The 15,658-nt window shown below is 43.5% G+C and overlaps 1 protein-coding gene across 9 annotated transcripts in view; it reads left to right on the top strand.

Annotated features, from left to right (window-relative positions):
* SMOC1 (SPARC related modular calcium binding 1) overlaps positions 1 to 15,658 on the top strand; it is a 181,585-nt gene that overhangs the window by 153,395 nt on the left and 12,532 nt on the right. For all 9 annotated transcript variants that reach the window (XR_012159431.1, XM_073348486.1, XM_073348487.1 and 6 more), the window contains one exon: positions 1,207 to 1,312. Coding sequence is in view for 8 of the 9 variants with exons in the window: in XM_073348486.1 (XP_073204587.1) it covers positions 1,207 to 1,312 (106 nt within the window). In the remaining variant the exon portion in view is untranslated. The remainder of the gene's footprint in view (positions 1 to 1,206; positions 1,313 to 15,658) is intronic.

The raw sequence follows: 15,658 nt of genomic DNA on the forward strand, positions 1-15,658 counted from the left end.
AGGGAAGGAGAGGAGAGCTATAGGATGTTCTGTACTTCCCCATTCCTATGTGCTCCCCAAGCGGAGTAATACTCCCAAGCCAAACATCAGTGAGATCTTCCCAATTACTCTTAATTATCTGAGAGGAACCCTTTATTGGAGGACTCAGTGCGGTTGTCCAAAGGGTCATCCCATCCTTTGAAAGCTGCATTACTGCAGCCACTACGTTAATTGCCCCTTCATAAAAAATCCTGCAGATACCAAGGGGAGAGAAACTTACCCCCACACGTGTACACGCGCACATACTATGCTATACAAATTGTGTCATGGCTGCTTCCACAAAAACCAGAAGAAGGAGGGAAGGAGAGTTTGTCATTTGCTATCTGCAAGCAACTCTGGTAGTCCCAGCAGAGGGTGAGATGCTGAGACCCCTGAGAGATGACTTCTAGCAAACAGCTTTCAACCTTCTCATTTCTGCAACAAAAAGCTCTTTTAAGTGAGTGGGCTACTGCTGCTGCCATAGCAGCTTACCCTTTACGTTGCTGACATTTTCTGGACTGCCTGCCAAATGAGCGCTAAGGGGCAGATGAGTGTGTGTAATATACATGATATGGGGAGATGCTCGTGACTGTTTTCCTTAGGTTGGGTATGGCAGAAAATGGAGCCTGCATTACTGCAAAGGAGGAATTTAGTTATAATAATTTGCAAGTCACTTTCAGCTGTCAAAGTGATTGTGGTAAGTTTCTAGATCACTGTCATGTGTGTATGTATGGGAACGCAGAAAATGTTGACCATGGTGCTCTGTGTTGGTGGGAGGCTATCTTCCTGGCAGGGGTTACCGTGAGCATGCCAGGAATCAACAGTGAACACTGATTCTGGTCAACAGGGGAAGCTGGTGATCTGAGGCCATTACTAGACCCCAGAGGAGTCACCCAGTGAAGTGAGAAAGACAGACAACTGGGGCACCAACCAGGAAAGAAGTGAACAAAAGTAGTATTCATGCAAAACACAGGCAGATCTGGAGGTGGCTGGAATTAGCTGAGTACATGTGAGAGGCTAAAAGCTGCTCAAGGATTCTTCTACCTTTGGTTAGAGACTTATTAATGGTGTCATATTCAACCTTACAGTTACAGAGACAATGCTATCTCCCAATTGAAGAGCGTTGAATCAGGGTAGGAGATTGACTTTTTGTGTTCTCAAGATACTCTTCCACTTCACATTTTGCAGGCTGCCCAGAAGGGAAGAAAGTAGAATTTATTACCAGCTTACTGGACGCTCTGACTACGGACATGGTACAGGCCATTAACTCAGCCGCACCTGCTGGAGGTGGAAGGTGAGTCTGGAAAGATTTCAAACATGAATGAGACAGCTACAGAGCTCTGGACGTGAGTTAAGTGGGGTAAGGGTTTCTTGCTCTGAACTAGAGATCATTCTAATTCTACTGGATACAAGGAAAACTAATGCCACCGCTCCAAACTCTATTCTGTCACTGTAACCCTGACCACCTGCCCCTGTGAAGCTGTTCTACCATCAAGGTCAGAACATCCCATTTATAGTGTGTAATGAGAGCTCAGTAGGAGGACGTCACTTTGTCTTTCATCCTCTGGGGCATAAAGAGAGGGCTAATAAAATTCTGATCTGTTTATGGAGGCTCTGTGGACTAGTGGCTATAACGGGACTGAGGATCAAAATTCTTGTGTTGCCAACTCTTGCAATTTCAGCTGGGGCTAGAGGCCCTCTGGCCATGTTGTGAGAAGCTCTAACCCTCTTGCAAATGTGAGCCAGGCCCAGAGGCACTGGAACAATTTTTATAGTGCGGGTGCTGAGATCCATTGAGCCAAACTGTCAACCTTGTATATAATGGAAACAACTTTAAGCTAGGGGGTGTGGCAGCCCGACCAGCACCCCTAGTTCCAGCACCTATGGGGAAAACCCCTCTGATTGGCTGCCTTCCCCACTTCCTGGAGAAGAGCAGAGTTCTCCCCCTTCCCTTTGGAGACCAGAGGAATTCTTGGGTGGGGAAGGGGTGAGAAGGAGCAGCCGACACCATTCTCACAGCAGGGGGAAGGAGAGGAGGGAGTAGAAACACCCCAGCAGCTCTGCTCCCTCCTCCTCCCTCCCCCCCCAGAACAATGGGCCATTCTGCTCTTAGCTTCTCCCCCTTTCCAGAGAGGGAGAGAAGGGACCCTGTTGTAGCCCCCCCAGACCTGGGAGAGAGGGTTGAAGAATCCCTGGAGCTGCAAGAGGAGCAGAGGTGGTGCTGGGGGCATAGGCAGAACTGATGTGTGGTGTGAGGAGGTGCCTAGTGAATTGCCGGGCTGAGAGATGGGCAGATGTGGGGCTGGGTGGGACACAGAATGAATTAACTGGAATGTTGGGCTTTGGGGAAAAGCCAGGCAGCCAGTGAGAGCTCCTGCAGCTGACGTCAACATCACCTCACTGTGTACATTTGGGAGAGCTGTTTAAACTGCCACGTATACACTAGGGGTGGGCAGGGGGAGTTCAAACCTCAAAAGACAGGCCAACCCCCCCCAATGCAATCTTTTTAAAATAAATCTCATGATATGTTGAGGGCTGGCTTATGATTTTTGAACTTCTGCGGTTGGCATCACTGGGTTCTGTTTCCAGCTCTTCCACAGATGGCGCATGTAACGTCAGGCAGCCTTTAAACTTCTCCATGCCTGTGGATGGCCATCTGTAAAGTGGGATAACAACACTGTCCTACCTCACAGGAATGTGAGGATTAATATGTTGGTGTTTTGGTGAGGTCTTGGTGTATATAAAGGCAAAGGATGATTATTCTGGTTTATGTATGATCTGCTGGATAACACTGAAGTGTTTAATGCCAGCAGAAAGGTGTGCATGTTGAAGTATTTAGAGGTGTGCATGACAGACATGCATGTATGTGTATATTTTATTTAGAGCAGTCACGCTGGCATACCCTATTGCTCCAGAGAAAGTGAGAACCGTGCATGTGTTTGATGTTGGAGGATCAATGTGCAAATGTACCAGACTTTGATCTTTGAAGATACTGAAGGGAGCAGAATGGTCTCTAATTGCCTGACATAAATATTTATTTTTGAGGGTTTTGCCTTATGCCCAGTTATTCTCAGCATTGGTAGTTGTGCATCAATATTTAGTTAAAGTCTGCCGAATCACCATGGTGGCTGAGGGCATATGAACTGCATACTGTGCAGTCCATCAGGTAACAATATGCCTGGCCTATCAGAATACATACAAACAGAATGAAAAACGTTTGTACAGTAGTAGAAGTTAAATATGCTAGAGTGGAGACGCATTGTTCCCTTCCTAGATATAAGCGCTCCAAATGCCAATTTTGTGAAATTTGCATGGTACAAAAACAGTGGATGTGGGTAAAGGCAAGCCCTCGAGAATATTTCATATTTATTTAGCATCCTTTTTGGATTTCTCTGTCAGCACTCTTGTAAATAAAGCTGACCACAAAGCAGTATTGTAGGGAGGAGAGATGTCCAGCTACCTTTCTAAAAACCTTGCATGCTTACTTCCTAAGTCTTCAAAGCGTTGTGTATTTCTAACCTTTTAATGGGGCCCTTTCTGGCAGCATCCTTCACTATCTTGCTCTTCACAATCTTCATGCTGATTTATTTCAAGCTACAGTATCAACAGCCAGTGTGCAAGGGGAAAAAGAAAGTTTTCAACAGTCCACTCCAAGTGAGGCAAATTGCTCCACCACCCAAATATTTTGCATACCTGCAGCCATAATTAAATGCAAGGAACTCCTCTGGCGTAAACTTCCACATGCACCAGGCCATCTCCAAAGGGCGCATGTCCAACTTTTCCATCGTACCACACCATTCTGGTGCCATATATCTTGCACAGAAAGCATCTTAGGAATCAGAGACTTTGAAATAAATAATGTATTGGTACAGTTTTTATTTTGGATCTCTGAGTCTGCAGAGTCAGGCAGCTGCCTAGTGCTGCAAGTCCCACTGTACAATCCTCCCGGGGGTGGGGGGGGGGGGAGTCTAATTCAGAAATTAGACTTCAGAAATTTCTAAAAATGACCTCAAATTGTTCTTTTATTCTCTCTAATGTTTTATCTATAAGGTCCAACTTCTTACCAGTACTAGAAACAAAATGTTTATCCTCATAGAAAGAGGTATTCCTAACTCTCGAAAAGGCTAAAACCCTCATTATTAGCCCTGAGATTTTGTGACATCTTTGGTTTATGAGATGCTGGACCAAAACCTTGCCACTGTGTCCATAATAAATGTTAATTTTACAGTTCTCTGAACAGGCAGGGCATATACGAGAAGAAAAATACGGTGGCTTTGTTTGTTTACTTATTTAATGTCAGCTGAGGTGATCAAAGTTGTGAGACAAATTGCATTTACTGTGTGGCCATCACCACCCATATTACAAGTATAGCAGCCAGGCTCACTCCAACTAAGCTTGCACAACAGTTTCCATTCTAACACCCTTTTCTGCTTTCTCATAACTTTACTACACTTTCATCTTTCAGGCTGAAATTTCCAGTGCTTGCTGTCTGCCCAAATAGGCTGTCGCTGCCACCCCACTTTTATTTTATTTTATTTTATTTTTTTAAGTTTGAGCAAATATAGCCAATGGTCTGAAGCAAATGTAAAATCATTGCTGATAACATTTCTGGATGACACAAAGATTGGCAGAATGATACATGATCATGAGGACAGGGCAGTCATATTGAGTAGAGCTGGGCAGGAAATAGATTTCTCATTCTGCTGAAATGTTTGAGATTTCAGAAATGTTCCTGTTTGGTATCAGGACCAAACCAAGACATTTTTAAGTTTTTTGATATAAAAAGAGACAGATAGCCAAGAGACACATTTTGGAATAGCCAATAGCCCAATGGTTAGGGCACTTCCATGGGATTCGGGAGGCTCAGGTTCAAGTCCCAGCTCTGCCTGATTCAGACCAAGGATGTGAATCTTGGTCTCCCACATCCCAGGTGAGTACCCTGACTACTGGGCTATTGGCTATTCGGAAGGTGGGGTCCGCTCTCCATCCTAGACCTGAGAAACTTTTCCCAATGGTAGCTACATGAAAACTGGTATGTTCCCTCAAAAAGTTTTGGTTTCAGGGAATTGGCATTTTCCAAGGAAAAACTTCCATTGAAAATTTCCTGATAATACTCTAATAGAGAGTAATTTGTATCATTTGGTAAGCTGGACCCTTTCATTTTAATACAGCCAAATGTGAATTCCTACATCCAGGAACATATAATGCAGGCCAGGCCTACAGAATGGGAATCTGTATCCTAGAAAGCAGTGACCCTGAAAAGAATTTAGGTGGCAAAAGGGCAAGCAGCTGAACAGGAGCTCTCAGTGCAATGGTGTGGCAAAAAGGGCCAATGTTATCTTTGGAGGTATAAACAGGAAAGTAGCGAGTAGGAGTAGAAAGGAAACACTACCTCTGTGTATGACATTGGTGAGACAGATACTATAAACGATTCTGGTGTCCACATATTTAAAAAAGTTCTGGAAAAACCAGAGAAGTTGCAGGAAAAAAGCCACAAAAATTATTTATTTGAGTAACAGCCGTGTTAGTCTGTATTCGCAAAAAGAAAAGGAGTACTTGTGGCACCTTAGAGACTAACCAATTTATCTGAGCATGAGCTTTCGTGAGCTACAGCTCACTTCATCGGATGCATACCGTGGAAACTGCAGAAGACATTATATACACACATAGACCATGAAACAATACCTCCTCCCACCCCACTGTCCTCCTGGTAATAGCTTATCTAAAGTGATCATCAAGTTGGGCCATTTCCAGCACAAATCCAGGTTTTCTCATCCCCCCACCCCCATACACACACAAACTCACTCTCCTGCTGGTAATAGCTCATCCAAAGTGACCACTCTCCCTACAATGTGCATGGTAATCAAGGTGGGCCATGTCCAGCACAAATCCAGGCTCTCTCACCACCCCCCTTTTCCCAGGGACACACACACAAACTCACTCTCCTGCTGGCAATAGCTCATCCAAACTGACCACTCTCCAAGTTTAAATCCAAGTTTAACCAGAACGTCTGGAGGGGGGGGTAGGAAAAAAGCAAGGGGAAATAGGCTACCTTGCATAATGACTTAGCCACTCCCAGTCTCTATTTAAGCCTAAATTAATACTATCCAATTTGCAAATGAATTCCAATTCAGCAGTTTCTCGCTGGAGTCTGGATTTGAAGTTTTTTTGTTTTAAGATAGCGACCTTCATGTCTGTGATTGCGTGACCAGAGAGATTGAAGTGTTCTCCGACTGGTTTATGAATGTTATAATTCTTGACATCTGATTTGTGTCCATTTATTCTTTTACATAGAGACTGTCCAGTTTGACCAATGTAAATGGCAGAGGGGCATTGCTGGCACATGATGGCATATATCACATTGGTGGATGTGCAGGTGAACGAGCCTCTGATAGTGTGGCTGATGTTATTAGGCCCTGTGATGGTGTCCCCCGAATAGATATGTGGGCACAGTTGGCAACGGGCTTTGTTGCAAGGATAAGTTCCTGGGTTAGTGGTTCTGTTGTGTGGTATGTGGTTGTTGGTGAGTATTTGCTTCAGGTTGCGGGGCTGTCTGTAGGCAAGGACTGGCCTGTCTCCCAAGATTTGTGAGAGTGTTGGGTCATCCTTTAGGATAGGTTGTAGATCCTTAATAATGCTTTAGAGGGGTTTTAGTTGGGGGCTGAAGGTGACGGCTAGTGGCGTTCTGTTATTTTCTTTGTTAGGCCTGTCCTGTAGTAGGTGACTTCTGGGAACTCTTCTGGCTCTATCAATCTGTTTCTTCACTTCCGCAGGTGGGTATTGTAGTTGTAAGAAATCTTGACAGAGATCTTGTAGGTGTTTGCCTCTGTCTGAGGGGTTGGAGCAAATGCGGTTGTATCGCAGAGCTTGGCTGTAGACGATGGATCGTGTGGTGTGGTCAGGGTGAAAGCTGGAGGCATGTAGGTAGGAATAGCGGTCAGTAGGTTTCCGGTATAGGGTTTAAAAAAAATGCCTTCCATTGAGAGATTTAGGGAGTTCAGTCCACTTAGCTTGTTTAAAAGAAGATCAAGAGGTGCCTTAAGTACCTTCTTGGGGAGAACAGGCTGGGAACGAAAGGGCTCCTCAATCAAGTAGAGAAAGGCATAAGAACCACCAATGTCTGGAAGCTGAAGCCAGATAAATTCAAAGTAGAAATAAGGCACAGTTTAACAGTGAGGGTGATTGACCATTGGAACAACCAACCAAGGGACACGGTAGGTTCTCCATCTCTTGAAGTCTTTAAATCAAAACTGGATGCCCTTCTGGAAGATGTACTTCAGTCAAACATAAATTATTGGGTTCATTAAAGGGTTAACTGGATGAAATTTAATGGCCCGTGATATACAGAAGGTAAAACTAAATTGTCTAATGGATCCTTCTGCCTGGTTTAAACCTATGAATCTGAGTATGAGAAGAAGCAAGAACTTCTCAATCTTTTCCCATTCAAATTTTTATCTTTAATACCACAAAACCATTCATGTGGCTTCACATTTAATTTCCTTCTTTGTATTTTTTTTTTTTGAGATGGGAAAGACATAGATGGGGAGAAAAAGAGAATTGCATTTAAAACGTAAGTAGAGTTGTGCTAAACTGCACCCTTCTATATTTACGCCCAAAAAATCTAGCTGCAGAACTGTGGGATTGTGCAACTCTGTAGTGCTTTAGGCAATGTCAGTAAAAACCTGGTAAGACCTTTTTTTTTTTTCTTACTGGACATGCAAAAAACCAAATTTGCCATCTGCATAACTCACACAAATGCAAAGCTATTGATTCTAATGGAGTTAACTCCTTCTACTTTATAATAATGCAAATATGATCAGACCTTACGTCTTCCTCCCCCTAACCCCAGTTCACATAACTGGCAAATAGCTAAATAGATTTTATTCAACCTTTAAAAATAGAAAATCTCTGGTAAAATGCATTTCTAACTTCATGTTCGTGAAATAGATCTGGGCATATCTGTTAGTATACAGTTCCAAAAAGTAATTAAACGTATATTTAGCAGAGACTTGGCTTATTATCCTGAGTTTGGTGCCCTTATTGAAAAATATCCACAGTCAAAGTAATACAGAAGAAAATCTAAACACAAATGGAAGCTTCAGTTTTTTTATTTAAATTGTTACACTTGGCTGATTTTGGGTACATTCTAATCTATGATTAATTTTGCAAGAGCCAGGCCCATTCATATGGTGCAGGAATTCAGATTCCAAAATAGACCAAGGTGATCCTTACCGGGATTTCCCTATCCTAAAGACCTGGTTTCAGTTTCTGACTGTGGTAGAGAACTAACTTCCAAAAATAAATGTTAAAAGTTAAAATGTGTGCGCTGTCACTTGTTAGCAATTTTGCTGGTCGTGTAACATCCTGGGAAATTTTAGTTTAGGATGCAGTTTTCAGGAGCTCCCCTATGCATGGCACATCACAGCTCAGCAAGTGTGTCCCTTTGTTTTAAAAAAAGAAAAGGAGGACTTGTGGCACCTTAGAGACTAACCAATTTATTTGAGCATGAGCTTTCGTGAGCTACAAACACCTACAAGATCTCTGTCAAGATTTCTTACAACTACAATACCCACCTGCGGAAGTGAAGAAACAGATTGATAGAGCCAGAAGAGTTCCCAGAAGTCACCTACTACAGGACAGGCCTAACAAAGAAAATAACAGAACGCCACTAGCCGTCACCTTCAGCCCCCAACTAAAACCCCTCCAACGCATTATTAAGGATCTACAACCTATCCTGAAGGATGACCCAACACTCTCACAAATCTTGGGAGACAGGCCAGTCCTTGCCTACAGACAGCCCCGCAACCTGAAGCAAATACTCACCAACAACCACATACCACACAACAGAACCACTAACCCAGGAACTTATCCTTGCAACAAAGCCCGTTGCCAACTGTGCCCACATATCTATTCGGGGGACACCATCACAGGGCCTAATAACATCAGCCACACTATATCAGAGGCTCATTCACCTGCACATCCACCAATGTGATATATGCCATCATGTGCCAGCAATGCCCCTCTGCCATTTACATTGGTCAAACTAGACAGTCTCTACGTAAAAGAATAAATGGACACAAATCAGATGTCAAGAATTATAACATTCATAAACCAGTCGGAGAACACTTCAATCTCTCTGGTCACGCAATCACAGACATGAAGGTCGCTATCTTAAAACAAAAAAACTTCAAATCCAGACTCCAGCGAGAAACTGCTGAATTGGAATTCATTTGCAAATTGGATAGTATTTAATTTAGGCTTAAATAGAGACTGGGAGTGGCTAAGTCATTATGCAAGGTAGCCTATTTCCCCTTGCTTTTTTCCTACCCCCCCCTCCAGACGTTCTGGTTAAACTTGGATTTAAACTTGGAGAGTGGTCAGTTTGGATGAGCTATTGCGAGCAGGAGAGTGAGTTTGTGTGTGTGTGTGTGTGTGTGTGTGTCCCCGGGAAAAGGGGGGGGGTGAGAGAGCCTGGATTTGTGCTGGACATGGCCCACCTTGATTACCATGCACATTGTAGGGAGAGTTGTCACTTTGGATGGGCTATTACCAGCAGGAGAGTGAGTTTGTGTGTGGGGGGTGGAGGGTGAGAGAACCTGGATTTGTGCTGGAAATGGCCCAACTTGATGATCACTTTAGATAAGCTATTACCAGCAGGACAGTGGGGTGGGAGGAGGTATTGTTTCATGGTCTATGTGTGTATATAATGTCTTCTGCAGTTTCCACGGTATGCATCCGATGAAGTGAGCTGTAGCTCACGAAAGCTCATGCTCAAATAAATTGGTTAGTCTCTAAGGTGCCACAAGTACTCCTTTTCTTTTTGCGAATACAGACTAACACGGCTGTTACTCTGAAACCTTTGTTTTAAGTTACCAGTTATACCCTATGTAAGAGTTCTGAAGATTCCTTTGCAAAATCACCCCTGAGGATCCCCGTGTGTGCTCCAGGAATTTGGAGCAAGCAAAGAAAAATCTATCTTTGGTGTGAACATCTCCAGTGCATTCTGAAGTTAAGCCAAACATTCTGAAGTTATTTGAACAAAAGCTAGGGGTTTTCAAAGGAGCACGAGAGATGTCCGTCTCCTATTGAATTTCAGTCAGAGTTGTGTGCCAAACTCCCTTTTAGGCTTATTTGGAAATTCCAGCCTAGAGAAAGATACAAGATAAACCATAAGGGGGTGGATCTTTGAAAAGTGAATGGTGGCCATTTTCCCCCCCCCCCAAAGATTTATCCCATACTTTCCCGAGAAAATGTTATTAAGAATGATATGTCACCTGTATAATTTCAGGTGGATTGCTTTGGGTTTAGATTAGGTGGAGGTAGGGGTAAAAACTGGGTTTACAGAAGGAAGAGAACTTCAGTTTTAACCATGAAAGGGTGGTGTGTCTCTCCATAATGAGTCTGGACTGTGTGGGGTAGCTTTTTGTTTAGTCTGAACACAGCTTTTGGAAAAGGAGGCTGAGCAAACAAATATGCGACCCTGTCACAATTTAATGAGAGTAACCTGCCCCCACGCAAGCTATGTACCACAGTTAGTAATTTAATTTTGGGACAAAGAGAAAAATAAAAGGAAACAAAGAAATAGAAGTGAGAACAATTATGAATTTAATCTCAGGTTATTAAACTCCTTCACTTCCTATCTCTCTACTCCTCCTTTTGGGCATCTATCTAGACATCAGCTCTCACAGGCATTGACAGGCTGGCAGAGGCTATCCTATTAATTCTTTAGTTTCACCCATGTCCATCCTTTCTTCAGCAACCCCACCAAGAAAATTTCAGGGTTAGTTCTTAAAACTCTGTTGATGACTGTGCGCATCCTTATCCTAAGACATGGAAGCTGAATTAACTATGTCTCCTCCTCACCCTAACTCTACCAGCAACCTTGCATTCCTTCCCACTTCTTCCTTCCAGCTTGCACGGGATGAGAATAACTTCCTCTGATTTATAGTTGGTAGCCTGTGTATGCAGCCATGGCCTTCGTGGTACTGCACAAGTCACATCCCTCCATCCTGGAGCTACTCTCATTGCCAAACAGAGGTTGAATCAAAAAGGGGGAGGTTTCTTAATGGGTTTCCATGGGGTACATGCCATGTGTCCCAAAGTGTACACACCTTTTAGTTTTCTTTGTGCACAGTTTCTCATGGTGACAGAAAAGGGGTTGTGTTCTTGATCAGGACTTATACTAACGCCCGGTTACAGTAGGTCTCTAACTACAGTCTTTTTGTATTAGACATAGACATTACGTTAGTCATACCTATTGTGTATCTGGCTTGCCTGCCTTTGGAGATGATGAGGATGCTGTGAGTGAGTGGGAAGCAATGGATCTGTTACTGTGTGTACAAATTTCAATTTACTAGCTACATCCTCTTTCTGATTACTGTGCTCTGATCTACACCCACTGTAATCCTATGGAAGATAATGAGATTTATCAAATGCAGACTGTGGACCTGAGTATCAGTGATGTCTGACACTGCTGTTCTCCTCCACATTATCCTCTGTCTCTCTGCTGCCACATTAACTCTTTGCATCTTGCTAGCAGGACAGACTATGTGGCCCTGTGGGCTTAACGATGTTTTAGACAGTGCACAGACATCAGTTCAGTAAATCTGTCCTTTTGGAATCTTTTCAGATTATTCCCACCTGCTCTGCTTCAGAGTTCAGTACAATCACTTAAAAACACACACATACTTATGTAACCTCTTTGCTTTTTTGTCTGTATGCCAGTTTAGCCAAATAGTATTGAAGTGTGCTACAGACATACAAAGGAATCATAACAATACTGTGCTCTTAGGTAGCACCTTTCATCCAGGAATCTCAAAGCACTTGCAAGTTAACAAATGGATACTCTTTCTCCCCTATGAGGTGGGTACTACCCCATTTTATAGATGGAGAAATCAAGATGTAGTTAGCGAAAATGATATGCCCAAGGCAATACAGTGAGTCAGTGGGGGAGCTGGGATTGGAACCCAGAAACCCTGCTTCCAACTCCTGCACTTTTGACCTATAGATCAGGCTCCCTCCTCTATTGGTATATAAATATTTATTAGCAGAGTAGATGCAAAAGTGAGGCAATCTCTCTGAGATGTGCTAATTCTCTTCCTCCAAAATGATGAAATAAACACACACCCCTCTTTTGAAGACCTGCTTTTGTTGAAAGTCTTGACTGCATATGATGGGGAAGGGGATGATGCAGTTTTTGTGTTTCTCTGAATTATTAATCATCCTTCCTGTATGGGTTGCTTCACCATGCAGTATTAAAGAGCACAGTCAGGAGAAAGGCAAGCATGGTTTTGATGTGGTCAATGAGAGAAGGCTGAGGGGACCTCCCGTACTGTGCACATGACTTGTTTTGGTATGGTTTGTTTTCCCCTGGTTTTACCCAAGGAGTTACTGCACCTTTCCAAGAGAGTTGGAATATTCGGTAGACCTTTTATGTGGCTAGTATTAGCAGGAGATGATGATGTAGTAACATACTGAGCAGCTGACATTGCTCTCGCTCAGTCTTCTCTAGTTCTTGATGGATTGGATCAGGAGAGATGCAACTCAGGAAAGGCCTTTGCTTCCAAGTGCTGATTTGAGCGCTCTCTCCTTAGTGGCAGGACGAGGGTCCTAGTCGGAATGCATGTCCTCTAAAATTTGCCAGTCCCACAACCTGTGAGCATTGTGCTTGCAGGACAATTCTAGTCCCATATATAGTTCAGCTGTTGCAATATAGTGACGTTGCATCACAATGCAGCCTCAAAACATGGAGGCATAGTAATGATATGAGATCACATAAAGCCATGTCACACTGATGAAATATGAGCATCTTTGTGTGGAAACATAGATCTCAAATGTTTTTATTGTATTGTTTAATGTAATACTAAACCAGGGAAACCCTGGACATAGAATTGTGATATTTAAGGGATCCCTCTAAGTCTCTTCTGCTCCATTCTCTCTTAAACTGGCCTACATCCATGCAGTCGAGGGCAGGTTACCACCTTGGAGACTGCAACACTGCATAACTAGTCATTAAGGGTGCTAAAGATCAAGATGAGCTATATATTCTCTTCCCCACTAGGTTAAACACACTAGGTTAAAGTAATCCTTATGGGTTTACCCCCCACCACCACCACCTGCAGTTTTCAGTACAAGAACCCACATTGGCTGGAATGATTGTATTTGATTTTACCCTCGCCCAGTGGTTTGGTGTGTTTATACTAACACCAAGGGCTGCACCTGTCCTCTGTGTTCTTTACCAAGGAGTTGGAGATGGTTGTATTCCCCCCCCACTTCTCCACCAAGAGGAGCCCCTCCTTCTTACCCACTCTTGCTATATTTCTTGAACACAGGGAGACTTCTTCCCTGCCTGGGCACCTGCCCCTACTGAGTTCCACCATTTGTCCTTCCAACAGACAGAGAACCTCACAGTCACATCTTGTCTCCTCTCAGCTGCTGCTCTGAGTTCTGTACCATTTCTGCCATGAGCCACCTCAGCCCTGCTAGTTCCAGACTTACAAAGAGGTTGGGAAATGGCAGCAGGGCAGATAGACGTGGGTGGGTCGGGGAAGTGTTCGTGCAGGTAGGAGGTAAGGCTGGTTGGGACTCAGCCCGGTCAGGAGTCCTAGCCTCGCTCTGTAGCCCAGCAACCAAAACTCCTCTCTCTTCCACAACACCGAACCCCAATGGTTCCCTCAGGCCTTGGAAATCAGCCAGTCCTCAGGTGCTAGCCAACTAGTTTCCACAGGGAAAAAGCGCTAATGACCACATTCACAAATGCAAGTCACAACAACGTCTAATTTGCATTTTCTCCTTCCCTGTCAACCTGTACCTCATGCGGAGTTTCAAGGCTCTGAAAAATCAAGATGGCCCCTTACCTTCACGATGCTGTCTTTTTGTGTGTTCCCATGGCTCCAGTGGTTTGGCTTGTATTTTGGCTCCGAGAGCTAAGCCAGCCTCCTTGCCTGCCTTCTACTGTGGGCACTGATCAGATGCTGTAATTCTGCATGCTTGTATGCTACACAGCCCAGAAGTGAATTATGCAAAAGAAATTGTCAAATAAAATCTTTTAAATAGGTTTTGTAGCTTATTTTATTCTAGCTGGTTGAAGGTTCATTTGTATTTATTATTTCAGACTTCCCAAGGCCTTGGGGCAGAGACTGCCCTTCAAAAATCTATTTTTATCACTTGTAAAGCTGCTTGAGAAGCTTGCCACTAATCACCATCTTCCCGCACACTCTGATCATGACCTTCCATGCCATGCTGTATCTTCCCTTCCTTACTGATCTGAATTAAAGTGAAGATTGACGAGGCTGTTGTTTTTCAATTACTTAAGCAACAGTATCTGCTTTGTCAAAGGATGCTGAGAAGGCTGCAGGGCCCAAAGTACGGCAGCCCTTTCTTCTCCCCAGCCGTGCAACAGAGAAGATGTCATCCTTGCCCTTTTCACATAGATCCCTTATACAGAAGAGACCACTAGTCTCTAAAACTATCACCAGTCTTGTTTCAATGTGTTCAGAAGCTTTACCTATAATGAGATTGAATCTAGGTATATATACTTGCACCCACAACCAGAGAGCCCAAGACTCACACAGGAATCTGAATTTATAATTACCCAACCTTCCTCCTGTCACCATTGGGGTGGAATAAAACGGCATGCTTGGAATCTGGGCTGCACTTCTGGAGGTCGTCTTACAGCAGTAAGTCAGAGGAAGAGCACCAGGTAGCAGTGCAGCCATCTGATTACTGCCTACAAGCTACTTTCTGGGGAGGGCTGGCTGCGCTACTTCACTCTTGGGAAAGAGGCTAAAGTCTTTGTCCTGGTTTAGTCTTAATCTGTCTTGGCCCTGTCTCTAACTCCACTTGCAGAGGAAAGAAAAGGGAGGTCACCTCTGGAAGCCATTCAGCTTTTATAGCGTCATTTCCTTGAACATGTTTTGTTTCCTCCTCATTGAGGACTGTTTATTCACTGCAGTTAGATAGGCAGCATGCAGAGCACAAGACATTGTTTTGATTTTTTTTTTTAATGGCTCCACAAAAACAGTGGCTAGTTTCCCCACCGTTCTCTGCTAGTGAAGTAATGATTTGACATGGAACACCAATGGTCCTGACCCCTGGATTTTTCATCAATTTTTCTTTCTCCCTTGCTCTGCTCCTTTATTCACAGAAGCAGAATGGAATCCACTAGGGTTGCATCAAACCTGCAATGTTGGAATTTGAAATGAGGCAAAATGAGTTTGCCAGTTCCTTATTTTTCCTTATTACTGGATTTGTGACATTTGCCTGCTGCAGTATTGAAAAGTGCCTTAGAACAATGTGAAAACAGTTTAAAAAATGCAGTGAATAAAATATGTGAGGCAAGATCACATAAATAGGCATAGCAAAATTGTCCAAAGATTTTTTTTAAATAAATAAATGCATCTTGCATTAAATCAATTCAAAGAGCTTGATCTTGTTCCTAATGGTTGGGGTCCACATCATATAAACCACTGTCACACTTCACACTAATTGTTCCCTTTGCTGGCAGTCTCAGCTGAGAGACCAAGGACTAAATGGGCCATGAAGACTGAACTGTAGTCTCCCCCAAGAAAAGATCCCTCTGGGACAAGGTTGAGGCACAGTGCTTGGGAGAAAATGGTAGGGAAGTTTGTATTGCTGCTGT

This window comes from Lepidochelys kempii, chromosome 6, assembly GCF_965140265.1.
Source record: "Lepidochelys kempii isolate rLepKem1 chromosome 6, rLepKem1.hap2, whole genome shotgun sequence".
NCBI lineage: Eukaryota > Metazoa > Chordata > Testudines > Cheloniidae > Lepidochelys > Lepidochelys kempii.